A 19,989-nucleotide genomic window follows, 5' to 3' on the forward strand; every position below is an offset into this window, starting at 1 on the left:
TTATTTGAAAACGAACAGCGTCAGATCGGGTTTGAATACACACTGCGACGCTGAACTCCCTGTCTATCTACATAGTAATAACAGTAATTTTATTATTATATAGGAGCTTCCCTGTCTGCCTATCATATAGTGCCTTTCCTTCCTACCTATCTATATATCTATCCCCTTAGCTGTTTTTATATATCTATTATACAGTGCCTTCCCTGTTTATTTATATATTTAGTGCCTTCTCTGCCTGTTTGTCTGTCTGATTGCATATAGCGCTGAACTTACTGGCCTGTACTTTTCTGTCCTCTGCATTTCCTGGAGTACAAAAGAAACAGCACCATACAGCAACATGTGAGAACTGGCAAGATCGGGGAAAAAACACGCGGTCACTGATTACAAACCGCAAGATGAATGAAAGAGACAATATATTTAAAAACATCATCGCACTAATGCAATATTATTTGAAAACGAACAGCGTCAGATCGGGTTTGAATATGCGCAATAATAAATAAAAACATACATAATAAAAACATACATTTGATTTCAGTCTTTTTTTTTATTCAGTTCCATTCTCTCACGATCCCCCCCCCCAATCTGACAATGCTGTTTTCACATAAAGACGCTATAACTCAAATGTGATTTATTTGGAGACGCGCTATACTCGAATGTTATTTATATAGGGAAGAAAGTACAATGTCAGGTGCTCATTCAGTGTAATAGGAACCATAGCCCAGAGAGATGTGTACACTGCAACAAGTACACATGTCGTGAATGTAGGAAGGGTGTGTGGAAATTGTTAATATTTGAATGTGATGATTTTATATAGCACGGATCGGAAATCAGCAGTTCTTAGCATTGCACCACGCAAGCTGTCGTATCAACCGCCTACTGTAACTTGATTTATTTTTTCTTCACTTATAGTCTAGAATAAAAGTGCACTTGTTTTTTATTCTTGTACACCAACATATGTTCCTGTGTTTGAGCGACACGGGCATGCTAAAAATAGGCGTGTAATGCCACGAAAAGTGCGCAGGCACTTCAGTTCGCAAGCATTGGTACGAGAATGCAGTCACAAGTACGCTGCAGAGCTACAGCGCATCTTTATGTGAAAACAGCATTCTCAGATGGGGGGTAGGGAAGGATCCTGAACACGACTGAGACTGAGAATGAAAAGTGAATAAAAAAACTAACCTTTACAAGTATCATAAATTACTGGCTGTTACACACTGAAATCAAATGCATGTTTTTATTCTAAAATAGTAAGAATAAGAGCAGTTTACTTCTCAAAACTGAGCCATGTGGGATCGAACTCATGAGCTTTTGGATACCAGTAAGCGGCTGATACCATTATGCTACTGTGGCAGCTGCAGTAACGTACGTGTCAATATGGCATGCTAAGGTGGCTTTTTTCTGCAGTTATATTTTTGAATAACAGCATACTTGTTCTGTTATATGTGTACCTTTTGTGAAAGTGTTTGATATTTGGACTTTAGGCTTCATACTTTAGTTTATGCTTACATTTTGTCATTTACTACTACAATATGAAAAACGTTTCTGTTTTAAAAATGTGTTTACACGGATTACTGTAGAAACGGAACACACGTGAAATGCGTGTATTCCAAATAATGATCTATTATTTCCACTCTAAAACTCCACTTCACTCCCAGATAATCAATCAAGGCATGAGCTGGGAGAAGTTTGTGCACGTTCTAAGTCGGTGGGGGGATGGAATAGCCGGTTGCTTGCAGCCTGATTTTATCAGCACATTTAGATGACAAAGGACGCTGGTGGAGAGCTGTGAACAATTTTAAGAAGCGATTTAAGGTGGGACGGAATTACGAGTTTTTTCGTAGGCTCTGGTAATTCTAGTGTTAAAGACCATGAGATCTGGAATGAATTTTCAGTGTGTGCTTACAATAAGCATCATGTAGGATAGTGAAGAGCATAACGGAACTCTATTCAGCCATTCAGGCGTTTTCATTTACCTAATAGCTTGTTTTATTACTAGCACAGTGAAATGCTTATTTATTAAAATGAGCATAGTGACACAATGGTAAGTCTGTGTATTTAGATCACATCAGCCATATAGAACCTCTGTTCACCAGATACGCTAGCCCTTGAATCACTCTTTCTTTGTGTATTTCATTACCTTTGTTCATCGGCTACTGCAGCTGTATTTGTGGACGCTGGACATCATTACATTACTGTGCATAGACAACTAAGTATTTTGTTGTTTTAAATTCATAGATTGTAGAATGGCAGATGCCATCATGTAAGGTGACTTGCAAGACCAGAATAAAAGTGTTAGAATTTTTTTGGAGCAGGTTAAGTTACTCAAATCAGGATCTTATACTGAGGCAGAGATTGAAATTGAATTAGCACCAAGGTTATTATAGTTAATGAAAACTAATATCAAAACTGAAACTATTATTAAAAAAACATTTTCGTAAACTGAAATAAAATAATTAACAATGCTGAAATGAAAAACTAAAATTAAACTAAACTTTTAAAGTAGCTATAAAGACTAACTGAAATAAAATAACAACTAAAAGTATTTTTAGTTTTTGTTTTTGAATTAATATTCTTGCCGTTAGTCTTTAACCCATGTAACTTTTAACTCTAAAACAGAAAGTAATAGACCATGAGCCACCTGCATATATTTATCCGCTGAACGGCGGCTGGTGACGGAGGGCAGATGTTCACACAGCATTTGCGGTTGCAGAGGTAGCTGACTGCGGGTGCGTAAATGTGTGAAATAGAAAGCAATTTACTGTGCCACCTTTCTTTGTGCTTGTTGTATATCAAGATATAATTCAAACGCCTGAAATCATAATGTGCTGGTCACCAAAACCTTTACTGTATGGACAGAAAAATCACTAGTGAGTAACATTTCAGTTTATTTCTCAGATGCCTGTGTTTTGTTGACAATAATTCATCTGCCACTTCGCACAGGAGAAATCCTTTCTGAAAATAAACGGCACTGATCGAAAGACTGACTAGGTCATCATACAAGATCATCATATTGTTTCTGATCAATCACTTTTGCTTTAAAACAGTCATCTATCAATGAAGCGATACATATCTTTTTGTTCCTAACATCAGCCATATCATAAATATTACATACCAGGGATTTTTCCCGCTTTGCATCCAGACCTGCTAGGGTAGGCTCCAGGTTTCCTGCCATTCTTTTCTGGAAAACTGGTTTAGATAATGTATATATTGTTCCAAATCTTAGATGCTGTCTCTTTCGTTTTGTGCCTGTCCATACACTTATTACTGTTCTTATGTTGGGCTATTTAAGCCTCACTGCCCCTAACCTTGACACTACATACTGTACTTGTTTTTCTTTGTTTCCCTCAATACAGCTAGGTGGGTTCTACACACTGATTTAAGCTTAAGAGCCCTGTTCTTCCTAAACTTCCGTGATTTTCATTATCACTCCGGTCAGAATACAGTACTGTAGAATCTATTTTCTGTTTTTTTTTTTAAATATATTTTCAGGCTTGCAGGAAGCAAAATTCTGTCTATAAATTGTATGTGCCTGAGATAGAATCAGAGATCAATGTGGTTGGTAGAAAATAAAAAGCCCAGTATAGGAGATTTTTGAATGCAATATTGAAGACATTCATTATAAGCACATTATCTTGGAGCATATGTTGTGTGGTATTGACATTTAGAGTAAAAAAAACTCTTAAACCTTAAAATTCACCTAAATTTCATTATAGATTGGCCCATTCTGGGCAATAAATGAAAAAAGATAAAAAATGCCAACAATCAGCACACATTTCTTCAGCGCAAATGACATAGAAAATATTTTAAAAATTATGTAATTGTATAACATTGTTCACATTCTGTATCTGGTTTTGATTATGTTTGTTTTTACCAGACAAAAACAAAACCAGATAATAAACGACATAGTGTAGTAAGCTTTTAAACTCATATCCTGACCCGATATATGTTCAGTTCTGTCTGATTGTGACACAAAACCAAAGTCCATAGTAGCCCTTTAACCATACCATAATTACTAAAACTACAACTGAAACTAATAGATATAAAAATAAAATATAAATGTCTTTGTGAAATAAAACTAAGTTAAAACTGAAAATATATAATGAAGGAAAACTGAAACTAAACTTAATTTCCAAGTAAGGTCAGAAAAAATATAGAAATAAAAACTAATATAAGAAGGCAAAACTATAATAACTTTGATCAGCACCTTTGTGGTTTAATGAGCAATGACTTAACCTCTTACTAATCAATTTATACAAAACATCAGGGTCTTTGGTTTAATTGTATGACTTTAATGATATGTTTTCTAAATTGTGTGAAGAAGTGCATCTTGGTGGGTAGTGTACTCAAAATTAGAGCTATTGAATAGTTAGAGTGCAAATATAGTGTGGGGGGACAAATTAGAAAAATAGGCCAGACCCGTTAAATGCATGCCTGACATGTGAAGTTGTTATTGTTGTTCTTATTATCCCTTTAGGGATTATTAAAGTGTATTGTATGTCTTACTTTGTATGCTGTTCCACTTAGTTTCCACTTAGATGCTCTTAACTTTGTAGTTTGCACACTAGTTCCAGAAAATGCTGTCATTTTTGCTTCTTATGAACACACAGTGTCACAGGAATGTACAGTGTGATTAGAAAAGAGCTGAACACTTTCAAAAATGTTACTCAGTAAATAAATATCATATGCCTGAAATTTACTTGCCCCCGTTTTCTCAAGTTTCTGTCACTTGAAAGTTGAACTTAAATAAAGAAATGCTGCCTGGGTGCCATGTCAACCAGCAAAGGTCGGGGCGGATTAACCTTTAGGTAAGGGTAGGCAAGTACCTAGAACCCCAGAGTAGCTCATGGCCCCATGATAAAATGCATTTATAAACTTTATTTCTTAATTTTAAACATATTAAAAGTGTGGTTATAGCTGTTATTTGTAGTTTTTTTCTGTCTACATGGGACTCCCCTGTTCAGTCCAGACTACAATTCCTTGTTTATGCCATGCTACTGTGCAGCTGGAACTGTAACCTGAAATATTAAACTTGTAACATGGCTAAGAAAACAGCCTTGTAATGGAGGGGTCAGTCACGTACCAATATGTTCTTCAAAAACAAGCTATTGACTAGAAAACGAAACACAGTTACCCAAGTGAAGCAGAGAAATGAAAACAAGGAAGAAAGCAAAAAAAGCTGCAAAACTGCCAAAGGTAATTTTTTTTCTTAAAATAACCTGGAGCTTGATACTAGACTTCTTTTTTTTTTTTCTCCACGAGTTCTTTTTAAAATGTTACAGCAAATGGAACAGCCAAAGAGAAAAGAAAGCAACTGGATAATGCACTGCCAAACACCCACCACTACCGTGTCATTCATGTCTGGTGGTAATAATGAAAGCACCACCTCGTACAATCGGGGCTGGGCAAACGATGACCAGTAGCACAGGTGCAAACAGCCTGTGTATCTTAATATTCAGTACCTAATGAGGTTCTCTTAACAAAATGCAGTTTGCTGGTGTAAGCGTAGTAAGATGCCAAGAGGTGCCATACAAAGAAACCAAGCTTTTACCATAGGAAAAGGGATAGTCTGCAGAAGGGTAATTGTCGATGTTTTAGCTGGTTGCTTGCCATTGTCTTGCATGCTCATTTTAAAGGACAATGAGTTTGTGTGTGCATGGTGACTTTATCAACAATGGATTTCATTGGTAGCAGCACCCTGAAAACGGAATTTAGGGTGACTCTGTTGCTCTGTACATAAATTGGCATAAAGAATGTCACTTTACAAATGTAAATGTGTGTAGGTTAAAAGAAGATCTATAGAAATGGTTTATTCCTGCACTTGCCAGACATGCAGTTCAGACTGCCATTGAATTTTGATTTTAGGCCTATTAGGTCTATAAGACAAATTTTGCAATTTTTCATCTGTTTTTGCTGTTAAATGTGGACAATGTGCCAGACATTTCGGAGCTGAAAGTAAATGAACTCCTTGGTAGCCATGCAGATTCAAAATAAGCTTAGCAAAGTTTTTCATGATGTCCACTGACTGCACATTGCTTAGGATTTGTCTGCAAGGTTTTGCAAACCTATTGGCATGGCATCATTATGAGGCATCAGTTTCAATTGTGTGCAGGTTTTTTAACAAATGAAATTACTTAAAAGCATGTAGAGTTCAGAAGCGTACCAATAGACACCCACCTCTGCAATAACCTCTTATAAAATCCAGCATTTAATCTGGTAGTCACCATTTGTGCAGAAGCAAGCATCTTCATGTTCATGACCAGAACAATGGTGTAAAATTTCTGTTACTGATTAGTTTTTGAGCATTGCTCTTGATTGTTTTTAATAAAAAGTTTGAATTATAAAGATATTTTAGAACAATTGTTTTTAAAGTTAATGTTTGAGATTAACACATATGCTAGTTTGCCTGGGTTCATTGAAACACCTGCATTTTATACGACCCAATGCATGAGCCATTATTAATAATTTGTCCCACTTCCAGAAAAGTTTGCCCACTCCTGCTTTACACTAATAAGTAATAAGTGTGACCATTTGGATTTATTAGGGCCCCATTCCTATTTTTGCCTTAGGCTCCAAAATCATTAAATCTGCCTCTGGGAAATGCGATATGTTATTAAGGCTCTGGTATCAATTTGATAGAATGACATATGACACACTGGTTCATATAGTGCATTTGTAAGTTTAAGAAAAAACTGTGAGCGTCCCTTTACAAATCGGTTTAGATTGCATATTCATGTGATACTTAGTTACAGAGTAATACATTGTTAAAGTTTTTTTTTTTCTTTTTGAATCACCTTGTAAAATGAAGAGGCTTAAAACTTGATCCGTTAATTTTGTTGTTTTGATAGTCCTATTTGCATTGCTCAACAAATGTAATCTCTGTTGCTTGTTATCTGAGATTGTTTTCACACAACTCTGAATGGAGCATTATAAAGACGCATGTACAGTACTCACTACAAGTAAAATAAACCAAACCTATTAATCTTCAGCATGAGAGACTGTCGGCATTTTTGGCACCATAGCATAAAAAGGAAGGAAAATAATGCAAAGAATGAAATCCATAGAGTGGCTTTTCTTTTATAGTTTACATGCTCTTTGATGGCCTGGCACGTTGTTCAGGAAGATTTTTTTCCTTGTACGTGACGATGTTAGAATTCACATTTACTCTCCATAACAATAAATTCCATAAGTGAGTTAGAAAATTAGTGGAGTCTTTCCCAGCTATCATAGGTCACAAGGCAGGAACAAATCCTTGACCGGATACCAGTCCATCCCAGGGCAAACACACACACACACACAGACACACTATAGGGTCAGTTTAATGTCACCAGTTCATCTAACCTGCATGTCTTTGCATATTCTTTCCATTTTTGTGTTTGGGGTTTCCCTATCCAAACTCCATGTGGGGAGGATCTGAGACATGAACCCTGGTCTCCTTACAGCGAGGTAGCGGCACTACCACTGCACCACCCTGCCACCCAATATCAAAAATTACATGGTAAAATCTCGTGTCACATAATCCACACTAACATTTTTTCAGTTGTATCTTCACAACATCCCAAGCACATATATTTTTAGTAAATATTGTTAAATAGATCACTTTTAGAAGACATGCTCTTGAACTAAAATGTATTGCAAACACATATTTGATTTGTAGACCTGTGCCCCATTGTTACATATATATATTAATATCAAGAGCTAGAGCATCTTGAGATTATTAAATGGCAGTTTGTAAATCACCATAGTTGAAATGACCTTCTGCTTGTTGAAACATCTCAGATACAAACTCTCTTTTCATTTTTGTTTTGCTACTTTTAGCTTGTGTTCTTGTGCTCACTATGAAGTCTTTTGTTGTGCCTGTGCTCCAGTTGGAAAATCAAAGGAATGCCAGTTGTATCATAAATATTTTAAGCTTCTGTGGATGAAACCATCAACCAAATAAGCAAATGTATAGGTATAATAAGAAAATACATATGTATTTATAAGTTCGACTTGATTGTATGTAATGTTATTTTCTTCAAACAAAATAAACAAAAAATAAAGGAAAAAAGATATGAATAAGCAAGCGGCACATTCTCTTCCCAATAATGTTTTTGCTTGATTTTTGGTAACTTTTAATCTTTAGTTGTACTCCTGACCAGGTGTGCTCTTTTTGTTGATCTCACATGAAGTGCAATGACGCTCAATAAATGAGCTAGTAAGGCCTGGACTCCTGACCAACAAATGAGACAGGGAGGCTGGTGTTTAATTTAAATTCTCATTCATGTCTGAGTGTGTTCCATTGTCATTCCAAAGGGTATTTTCTGAAAGTGATTTATTTAAAAATGTTTAGTAAAAATAAATACTATATGTATGGGACACTGTAAGCCTATGACTCGATGTCATGATTTGTGGATTATATGATGGAAGAAACATGAGATTTTTTTTTCATGAATGTTTTGATAATGGTTTGTCGTTGTCCTGCATTGATCACTGTAGGTATATATTATACAGAAACGTTGTTATATCCATTCTGCATGAAATCATAAGATCAAAAATTTATCTTGACCTTTGTAACATACTATATTGGTTAGGTAAATATATATTTAAAAAATATTAGGTGTAGCATTCCATTAAGCTGTTTGAAACATCAAAACAGCATGTTTGTGTCTGTGTGCCGGGTAGTACCCTGACACCTTATCCAAGTCTGTCTCCATCTATGTGACAGAATCTTTTGGTATGGGCACTGAATGGATGATAATTGGTGATCTTAAACTAGGGTGTGTGTGTTTACACAAGTGTTTGATCTGAGATGGATTGATATCCAGTTCAGGGCTGGTTATTACCTTGCATCCAATGCTTCTAGGATAGGCTCCAGCCCACCTTAATTAACACTAGAATTACCAGAGCCTACAAGAAAACTCGTAAATCCGGCCCACATTAAATCCATTCGCACTTCTCCGCCAGCGTCTTTTGTCCTCTAAATGTGCCGATGAAGACGAGCAGCAAGCAGCCGGCTATTCCATCCCCCACCGTCGCAGAACGTTCACTAAGTTTTCCCAGCTCATGCCTTGTTTGATTATCTGGGAGTGAGTGAACTGCTTGAGTTTTAGAGTAGAAATAATAGATCGTTATTTGGAACACATGCATTTCAAGTGTGTTCCGTTTTTACAGTAATCTGTGTAAACACATTGTTAAAACAGAAACTTTTTCATATTTTAGTAATGAATGTTACAAAATGCAGGCATAAGCTATAGAATGTGTGAAGCCTGAAGTCCAAAGATCAAATAAACACTTTCACAAAAGGTTCAAGAATGTTACAACAGCTTCTGTGGCGTAGCAATAAGATTTGCTGTCTCAGAGTACAGCAGGGGTGCTGTTCCTCAGAGACCAGAGTTCGATTCCTGGCTGGGGAGAAAGTGTTATTTTCTTTTTTTTCTTTTTTACCTCAAACGGACATTAAATTTATAAATTGGTATGCACTGTCAGTTAATGAGATTGTTATATTTTCATATGGGATGCTCCTTTTAAAATATTTTTTAACAATTGAGACTGCAATTAACATGAACAAGTATCCTTATAACGTTTATTTTTAAGATCCATAGCACACAGACAGACAAAGCACTGCATAATAGAGAGACAGACAGACAGGCAGAGAAGTCACTAGATATCTAAATAAACAGGGAAGGCACTGTATATTATATATATATATATATATATATATATATATAAAGCTAAGGGGATAGATATATAGATAGATAGGAAGGAAAGGCACTATGTGATAGGCAGACAGGGAAGCTGGTATATAATAATAAAATTACTGTTATTACTATATAGATAGACAGGGAGTTCACTGTATAAAAGACAGACAGAGAAAGCACTACTAAATGAAAAATGGTACAGCCTTTTTATTAATCAGGCAGGCAGAGCGGCGAAGGAAAAGAAAAAAAAATGCCACTTTCTCCCCAGTGGGGAATCAAGTTCTGTTACTCAATCACTCAGCGGGATCGACCACTACTACAACTCCCGGGTGTCGGCCTAACACCCAGGCTTCCATGCAACTGCCTGCGAGCATTTTCTCGCTCGCTCGCTCACCCGCAACGTCTCTCCCGCCCCAACGTCCTGCTTTCTCCAGCCACCTCTGTCTTTTCATCCTCTTTCTCTTTCTTTTTCCTTGTTCAACCTTTTTTCTTTTTCCTTGTTCTACCCTTTTTTGTTTTTCTGCCTCTTTAGCCGACTTGCACTTCTATATAGGTCGAGAGGGCATAGCAGCTGCAACAAATTAGCAGCCCCAGGAACAATCACGGATGTGGGCAGTCTCTCATCTGCCACAACTACCACGCCCCCTCGCTAAGCTGCGAGTGCGGTGATTATTTATCTAAAACGGGCCTTTGCTGAGAGAGAGCTGTGAACCTGCTGTACCACACGCCTAGAAGGACCAAGAGAGGGACTATGCCTCCCCCGGACCACGTGAGGGCAGTCGCCCTGGTTTGTATGGGGGCCACGGGAATTGAGCATGAAAGCTCAACCCTATAGGGGCCCGTGGCCACTGCCATGGGGCGCCTGGATGAGTCAGGAGCCCTGGACATCAGCACTTCCGCCATACCTGGAGGTGCTGGTGGAAGAAATACCGGGGACACCTAGAGTGCTTCCAGGTGCTCATACCGCACTTCCGCCACACCAGGAAGTGCCGCAGGAAGTTCATCAATGGGCACCTAGAGCATGTCCGGGTACTTCATAAAAGGGACTGCCTCCCTCCAGTTGTCAGCCGGAGTCGGGAGGAAGAGGACGAAGCTCAGAGGAGAGGAGTGGAGTGGAGGAGGCAAAGAAAGGTGCATTGAAAGGCCCGGACTTGAGGGTGATTTGTGGAAGGACACTGGGTTGTGTGCGGGACTGTGGTTAATGTAAATAAACGTGTGTTGGACTTATTGGTGTATATACCTTATTGGTGTATAATATAGAAACACTTAGAATATAGTGTAACTTGAATTACTTCATTCTCGTTTATCATGGCTACAGAGAGAGGGAGCGTGCAAACTTTAAATGACTTTAAAGATGTTCATGAAATTCAAGCTTTTATGGGTAAGTAATGAATTGTATCAGACCATATTAGACTTGTTTTTTAAGAGTTGGTAAAAATACATGTTACACCAGTGCAGGGGTTTAGCAATTTTGTTTTCACGTTTTTGCTCTGTTTAGCTTAGTTTAAATGGAAATTGGCAGCGCTATTGTAAATTTAATTAATACATGTCATGAATGTAATGTTTTTTGCCTCTAAAATGGGACTGTTAAACAGGAGTTGGATTTTTAATTTTGATATCATAAATGTGGATGGGACAGCATTAGAAGAATTTAATCAAGTCCAGACCCTTGTCAGTGTTGATGTAAAGTTGGCACATTGTCTATGTGGCTATATGGGGTTTCTAAAGATGCTTACTCAGTTTATTGCTTAAATCTCAAAGGTGCACAGGATGGGGATGTGGACATGTCTGACTTTGTGATGGTTGGACATGCATGTGCTCAGGGCCCTGAAAATTTAACATGATTATGAAAAACCATTTGTTCTTTGTTTTTTCAAATAAATATTTGTGCCACTAGACTGGCTGATTGACTCTAATTTAACCCCTTTACATTATCCCTGAGGTAACTCGCCCACAGATAGTCACAAGCACATCGTCGTCTCAGAGTTTGTGTGCATCCAGAAAATTACATGTACAGTACTAATGAAGAGAAGCTGTTGACAGAGCATTTTTGGCAGGAGCGCAAACTGAATACAGGCTGTTTGTACATAAAATTAATGAAGAAGAAAGCAATTTGTCAAAATGGCCAATGACAGCATTGTAGGTACTAGATCTAGTGATTGTGACTTACACAAAGGTGATGATTATGCACAGACAGTAAACAATAACGCCAGTTTCGGAATGCGCATGATGTAACAATAACATATATATATGGATGGTGTAATAAATGTTAATGTCAATTTATTTATATAGCACATTTAAAACAACATAGGAATGCTGTGGCCAAAGTGCTTTACAATAAAAGAAGAAAAAAAACATACAATTAACATAAATAGAAATAAAATAAATGAACATAAATAAAATAAATAAAAGTCAGATTACATAATCACAATGAGGTAACCATCTGTATTACTGAATGTCACGGAAAGCAAGTGAATAGAAATGAGTCTTTAATCTTATTTTGAACAGTTCAATTGAAGACGACTCCTTTATATGATGAGGTAAAGAGTTCCACAGGCGAGGAGCAGCAGCTGCAAAAGCCCTGTCCTCTTAGTTTTACACTCGGTATGAGGGACAACAAGAGACAACTGACCAGAAGATCTAAGCACTCTACAAAATTTTAAAATCAGTTTGAAAACTGACAGGCAGCCAGTGTAAAGAAGCTAATATTGGAGAAACAGAATCAGACTTTCTTGCCCCAACCAGAAAGCGAGCGGCAGCACTCTGAACCATCTGTAACCTGCGTATCAGGGATTTGCTAATCCCAGAATACAGCGAGTTGCAGTAATCAAGACGATAAAAGCATGAGTAGCTTCCTCAAGATCCCTAGAAGATAAAAAAGGCTTAATCTTACCTAAAAGACGAAGCTGGAAGAAGCAACTCTTGACTACAGAATTAATCTGTTTCTTAAAAGAGAGGTTACTGTCAAAGATAACACCAAGATTGTGGACTTGAGGTTTGCAAAGGACAGAGAAAGAGCCGAGAAGTCCAAGACCAATTTTGGGCTTTAGCTGATGGACTCACTATAAGCATCTCCGTTTTTATACCTCCATTTAAATGAGTGGTATTGTTTTTTTTTATTTTTTGTAAAGTGTGGTAAATTAATATAAGCAGGTTTGCTGCATTGTTTTTATGGTGGCAAAGTGATACTGCTACCTCATAGCTCCAACATCCTGTTTTCAAATCACATGGCCAAAGGTATTAGATGTCTGGAATGCGTATATACACCCCATGTCTGAGTGAGCTTTCCTCTGTTCACTCGAGTTTTCCTTCCACTTTCAAAAAAACTTACAATCCTGAGTTGGATTAGGTGGGTGTAAGAATGTTATGTATGCTATTGTCTTTAGAGGCAGCAGAGTGACTCTGCAGGCTCACAACTCCAGGGGAAGGAATTCAAATCTTGGCCTCATGATTCCTTGTGTAGACCTTATAAGTTCACCCTGTGTGTGTGTGTGGATGTTTCTCCTGGTACTCCAGTTTTCTTCACACATTTGTTGCACTTAAATTCACTCAGTGTGAGTTAGTGCATCCCGCAAGATGCTGGCACCCTGTCCAGATTAATTTTGGAAAATTAAATGAATGTGGAACAATGAAATGAATGTTTGCTGACAACCTATGGCATAGTGGTTGAATGATACTTGAGACTGGATATTCATGTCAGGTATTGCTATAGGTGCCCACTGACATGTACTGTACCTGACTGGCCCCGTGGAGCTGAGAGCATGTACAGTTTGGCCCATTGGATCTCTGTAGGACCTGCTAAACTGCTGGATGGGCAGAACACATTGCACTTGGGGATAATCTAACTGAGGGACAGATACAAAAATTAACACTGACCTTGAATTGGATTAAGCAAGTTTAAGAATTTTAAGGCCATTATCCAAAGAAAAGAAAGTTGACAGATGGGTCCATTTTAAAGGCAAAACATCAAGCAAATGATTCTAAATAGGTCCAAACAAAGGCAGGCAGAATGATCTAAATAAATGGAAAACATGAAAAAGGGAAAATGTCAAGGTGTGAAAACCAGAATATAAAAAGAAGTCAAAATCATTTGGAAACATGAAAAAGCCCTGAATGAGCTTGACTGAGGTTTTATCAAGGCAGGATGAATACTGCTAGGGTGCCCCTCTTTTCTTTCTCTTGCTCCTCCCGTCATTTGAGTGTTGTCTGATTAGCAGTGCATTGCAAAAGACGGTAATGGGAGGATCTAGAAGCAAACTGATTGCGAAAGGAGTGGCTAAAGGCAGCACTCCAGCCATATCCCTGAAAATCGGACTCATCCATCCATCCATCCATTATCCAACCCGCTATATCCGAACTACAGGGTCATGGGGGTCCACTGGAGCCAATCCCAGCCAACACAGGGCGCAAGGCAGGAAACAAACCCCGGGCAGGGCGCCAGCTCAACGCAGAAAATCAGGCTCAGGTTTTTTCAATTTCTGTTTCTTCTTTTCAAATTGGATTAATTAACACCTCTAAAGTGATCTGGTTTGTGGGAAGAAGTCTGTGTATGTTTGGTTCCCTTGCCAGGGTTGGTTCCCTGTTTGCTCAGTTCTGCTAGGATTGGCTGGGTAACAAAATGTGTTATAACTTCTTTAATATTTGTGTAAAGACTAGTTAAGCGAACCAGAGTAAAGTGGAAGTCCTTTAAATCAAAAACATTCTGTACAAGAGCTGAGGTCAAAGTATTGATGGATAAAAACATAGGCAGATAAATCAAAAGAGGCAGATTGGCTTAAATATAGGATTGACACCAGTCAAAAAAGCAAAAAGTTAAAATTCTTAGTAGAAAAATAACCTTCTCTGTCTAAGGAAAAAAAGTCAGCACTGAGAATGTGTCTTGTTCTCAAATAAGATGGCAGTTCTAAGCATGTGATGTCATATGGCACCTAAAAATGCATCCTATCCTCCAAAAATTCAAAAATGGAAGAACAATACTGTCCACATCCTGCAATGTTGAAATGGTAAAAAATAATAAATAAAAAATAATGTAAGAAGATCATAACATTAAAGTCTGTGAATAAGTGTGACACTTTACAGCTAAATGAAAATAAATAAAAATAAATAGTTTGTATGCAAACTGTGCAGAAAATTACTATGTTTAAGCTTGTGCTCACGCAAAGGACATATTTACTTCCTTTTACTCAGTGATTCAGCAAAAACATGCAATTTGACCCAGGGTGACCTCATTTTTTCATATTGCTATATATTTTTCAAAAAAAGTGTTAAGAAGCCTTTTTTTTTTTTACTTTTTAATTATGCATACATTCCAAAATGTGTTTCTAATTTGGGGTCTTGACCATGAGGTTCCAGTCTGAGAACTCTTAGGCAAAAGGTAGGAACCAACCCTGGAGAAAGGTGTCTGTCCGTTGCTGGGAACAAATACAAAACCACAATAATTTGCATTGGGTCAAATTTAGTGTCACCAGTTAAACTAATACATACACCTTTTAATGATGTGGGAGGAAAACTGAAATACCCATAAGGAAACTGATACAGACACGGAGAGAATGAGCAAACTCTAATCAGCAATGGCTAAAAATTTGGACTTTCATTACCATGCACACACATTTAAAAAAAATTTTTCTAACATAATTCTGCCAATAATTAAAAGGTTTCCAAATGATGTCGATCACCCAGATACAGCAGGTGATAGTGAAGATAGTTGAACAGGGTGCTCACTTCATGTACTGGAGGACCATTGCAATCATTTTCTTAATAAGATGATACTTGGCATGGAATTCAGGTCAAACTAAATAGTTTAGCTTTATGGAAGTTCATTCCATTTAAATAGCTCCTGAAAAGTAAATTAATTTTATTTAATTTTTCCTGCTTAAATACTGTAATAATTATCAGAAAGCTACATTTATTTGTTATAAATAGTCTTCTTTAGTAAAAAGTTAAACATCAATACTAAAGGGAAGATAATGTAGAATCCATTGAATTATTACAGAGGGCCTCGGACAGCATACAGGATTAGGCAGTTCTGAGGCTGTTTTGTAAAGTATTATAACAGTTTATTTCTTGTACATCCCAACATCGAACAAGGAATGGCACAATGGCCTTTAACAGGCCCTGTTTTTTAACAGCTCCCTGTCTTTACTACTTTGTAAGACAATAAAACATTCTACAAAAAATATCCTTGTAGGGAAAATAAGTGGAAGAAATCTTGGGAAAAGCAATTCAGAGAGAGACGCCTTTCTAGGTAGGTTGAGCGTGCGCAGGAGTCTAAAAATGGGGAAAATACAACACACAAAACAGAACACAAATAATCATCACAGAACTAGATGGTCAATCTATCATTGCCACCTCAGGAATACAATACAATAGTACTGTACAATATTACAATAGTAATAGTAGAAACTACAAAGCAAAATGCAAAAATAGATTACATTGCTCACTAAATACAGAACTATGACATATGAAGATTCAAATTTATTCTGAGTCCTGGAGACCTTGACCAACAAGCAGCCTCCCCACTACTGACCATTCTACAGCTGAGTCAGTGCTGGGCTGGCCAATCTAATGAAAGGTTCCTTCTCCCTGATGATTCCAGTGCTCCTTCATCAGAAATGACTTTTCCTCAGCAGGTAAACAACTTGGCAGTAGAGCAGTGGCACCAAGTGCCACATGAGGATAAAGAGAAGAGAAACAGAATAGGCTAGCGTTAGTAACAGATTATAAATGCTATATTACTTATATTTTAGTACTAATGACTAACAACAGAAATGCAGTGTGCACAACTAATCAGCAGCTCTAGTCTGGATATGCTAAACAGAAGTATTGAGTCTTGAGCTGAGACTGAAGGTGCACCTGTTATAGTAGAAGGCAGACCATTCCACTGCAATGGGGCTTTGTAACTAAAAGCTCAACCGCCTATTGTGATTCCAAGAAACAATAAAACAACAGTAGGCTGACATCTTGAGACCTTGATGCTTGCTCTGATTTGTAAGTAATGATAAGTTCAGATAAGTAAGCATGACCTTTACCATTTAAGGCTTTTATATGTTAAAAGTAAGATTTTGAAATCTGCCCTAAATTTAACCGAGAGCCAGTGTAAGGATTTAAGAACTGGAGTTATGTGTATGTATTTTCTTGTTAATGTTATAATTCTTGCAGCAGCATTTTGAATTAACTAAAAGCTGAGTAAAGAACAATTTGAACAGTCACTGAACACCGCATTGCAGTAGTCAATTCTACTACCGGTAATAATAAATGTATGAATTAATTTCACAGTATCCTGCATGTTTAGAAAACTACCTTAGTTTTCCAACATTTTTAAGCTGGACAATTTTATAATGTGTGCTTCAAATAACATGATAGTGTCAAAGATAATGTCAAGATTGAGGATTGATTCAGTAAAACTAATTGTGATTCCAACTAAGTTAAATAATGATAAAAAATTGTTGTGATCAGAATCATCCATTTCATAATTAGTCAAGTACAGGTAAAATTCCATTACAATGAATATCTTTACAGCAAAATTTTCATTACAATGAAGTATTTTTATGGTCCCGAAACAAGTTTTGGTTTTCACAAACTTTGCAGCTTCAGTGTTTTTAGATCTTTTTGTCAGATGTTTCCATGGTATACTGTAGTATAATTACAAGCATGTCATACTGTACATTTTAAAAGGTTTTATTGACAATTACATTAAGTTTCTGCAAAGAGTTAATATCTGCAGTGTTCACCCTTCTTTTTCAAGACCTTTTCAATTTGCCCCGGCATGCTGTCAATTAACTTCTGGGCCAAATTCTGACTGTTGGCAGCCCATTCTTATATAATCAAGGCTTGGAGTTTGTGAGAATTTGTGGGTTTTTGTTTGTCTACCCGCCTCTTGAGGATTGACCACAAGTTCTCAATGGGATTAAGGTCTAGAGTTTCCTGGCCATGGACCCAAAATTTTGTTTAGACACTTTCTACCATTAGTTACAGTGACAGTATTTTTGCCACAAATGCTTTGGGGAAATAGATTCTATGCCTTTAATGACTTCAGGTAAAAACAATTAAAATGAGTGACATTGAAGATGAATATTATTTTGTAGCTAAGTATTATTTTTTCTGTTTTAACTGTGGTTTCAATCCAAACAATACAGGAAAGCCAGAAAACTTAAGATGCTGTTGATGGCCTTGCAATAAAATTTAGTTATTAAAGTGTCAAATATAAGAAAGGTATTGACAGACAATCACCCCAATGTTTTTTTTCTGCTGATGCTCTTCTTTTATTAGCTGCCCCATCCAGGTTAGTTTGCCTTTGGTTTGATAAGATGTGGTGGTGTACTTTTTTATGATTCAATTTTATAATTAATTGCAACTAATAAGTTTAATTAACTTGTTGTTTATTATTCATAGTCTGCTGTTCACAGTGAAATTTAAATGTAAATTTGCAGTTTGTTTGAATAAAACAAAAATGCATCTTTTGTTCAGATGTAACAGGTACCTTATACTACATAGGCTACTGTTGGTAATAAAGTGGTTTTGATAAATCACACTGTTTGAGGGAAAAATATTTTATTTGAATAAAATAAATGGCCTTCTGGTGCACCCCTACTTTAATTCCACTTGTCCTGTATTGCTTTGTATACCTTGAGCTGGATCGACACTGTGGAAAGGTACTAGTGCATATATAAAAAAAGTTATTTATTTTTTTTATTCTTGACCTGGTAACCTGCTGACATACTGAATATTGATTAAATGATCGTTTTTTAATGAATTAAAGAACAATAACTACTGTGGTCTTCAAACCTGAGCCCTTCTGACTAGGTAAACAATATGTTGCTTAAACTTGTTTAAATCTGAATATTAATAAACAACCCCAGGTAACCTCAAATTAAGTGACTGACTGGAGTGAAAATCTGCAACCCCTGAAGCTTTCCTGTGCTTCTGGAAAAGAGTCCTCTTTCACTAATGATATTCCTTTTTTGTTGATGGAGTTTATCATGTCACATACCAAGTTTTGCTTGGGTAAAAAAAAAAGTGGATCTTTACTAGTGCTCACCATTTCATCCTCTTCTCTCATGCAGGTTCCTCATAGTGCTTATTTGCCTGATCTTCAGTGTCTTATCAACTATTGAACAGTATACAACATTTGCAAATGAAACGCTCTTCTGGATGGTAAGTTTACAATTCCATAGGGGCCAGTTATTATTGACATAATATGCAGTATTTATAGACGTCCATACCTAGAAAGTTTTGTAAAACATTTTTGTCTTCATACGTTTGTACATTTGCTTCGCTCCACATTTTGCCTATAATGCTGTATATGTTCTTTAAGCCTTCTACCATTGAGACAGAAAAGCATGTATCCTCTTCCTCTGCTACTCTTAATCACATGCTCATGGCCGCCTTTTCAATAACCTTGTCATCACTTCCAAACTTTTACTAATGGTGACAATATGAGGGTAAAAGATTGGGTCTTAAGAGAGGGTGTGGAAGAACAATTCACTCAGGTTTTGCATTTGCTTCCTGTGTTTTCAGATTTGTGTGTGGCTGTATGTTGTCACAATGAAGGATTTCCACAATATGTGGTTCAAACCCTCCATAAATGTTCATGCAGCTTTATAAAAGTTTGAATATACAGATCTGTGTTATACAGTTTAAATATATATATCTGACTGTGTCACATGATGTCTATCAAAATGACCCTTCACAAAAATCATTTACAGTGACTTTCGTAGCTGAATGGATAACCTTAAACTTCTGTTTCTAAGAAAAAAAAATATACAGTGTTATTCCATTATTTGTCATTTGTTGATGGACCCATGCTTGATTCCTAGTGCTGACTGGTTGCAAAAAGCTCTCACCCCAGCCTTGTGGTGGTAGAGCAAATTTGAAATACTCCCCGTTCTGCACTGTTTTATTATAAATAGTTAACTTTTGTGGAACCAATAAGCATATACAGTACTTATGAATATTCTAAAGAATGTTCACACTTAACCTGGATACTAAGCTCATCTGAATGCTTTCAGGTCATAATCTGTATGTAGGTCCTGCTAGATGAGTTTGTCAGCACATTAAACATGAGAGTGAATGCTGCTGTTGGCCATACAAGACTGAAAGACATGTAAATGAGCTCCACTTGGCTTTTTTCATAATTTGCAATTCCTGAAACCCAGTGGCTAGCAGAACTTTTATCAACAGCATGATAGATGACTCTTTAACTGTGGAGTATCATCCAGAAAATGTGGCAGTTATGTGAATAATTCACTGGTGGGGGCTAAATGGTAAGGCAACTGTGTACTCGCTAGTTTATACAGGTGAGAAACAATTACCT

The 19,989-nt window shown here is 36.9% G+C and overlaps 1 protein-coding gene across 3 annotated transcripts in view; it reads left to right on the forward strand.

Moving 5' to 3' along the window:
• Positions 1–19,989, forward strand: part of LOC120523421 (potassium voltage-gated channel subfamily KQT member 1-like) — a 754,760-nt gene that overhangs the window by 130,977 nt on the left and 603,794 nt on the right. For all 3 annotated transcript variants that reach the window (XM_039744727.1, XM_039744719.1, XM_039744736.1), the window contains one exon: positions 18,740–18,830. In XM_039744727.1, the coding sequence (XP_039600661.1) occupies positions 18,740–18,830 (91 nt within the window). The remainder of the gene's footprint in view (positions 1–18,739; positions 18,831–19,989) is intronic.

This window comes from Polypterus senegalus, chromosome 1, assembly GCF_016835505.1.
Source record: "Polypterus senegalus isolate Bchr_013 chromosome 1, ASM1683550v1, whole genome shotgun sequence".
NCBI classification, from domain to species: domain Eukaryota; kingdom Metazoa; phylum Chordata; class Cladistia; order Polypteriformes; family Polypteridae; genus Polypterus; species Polypterus senegalus.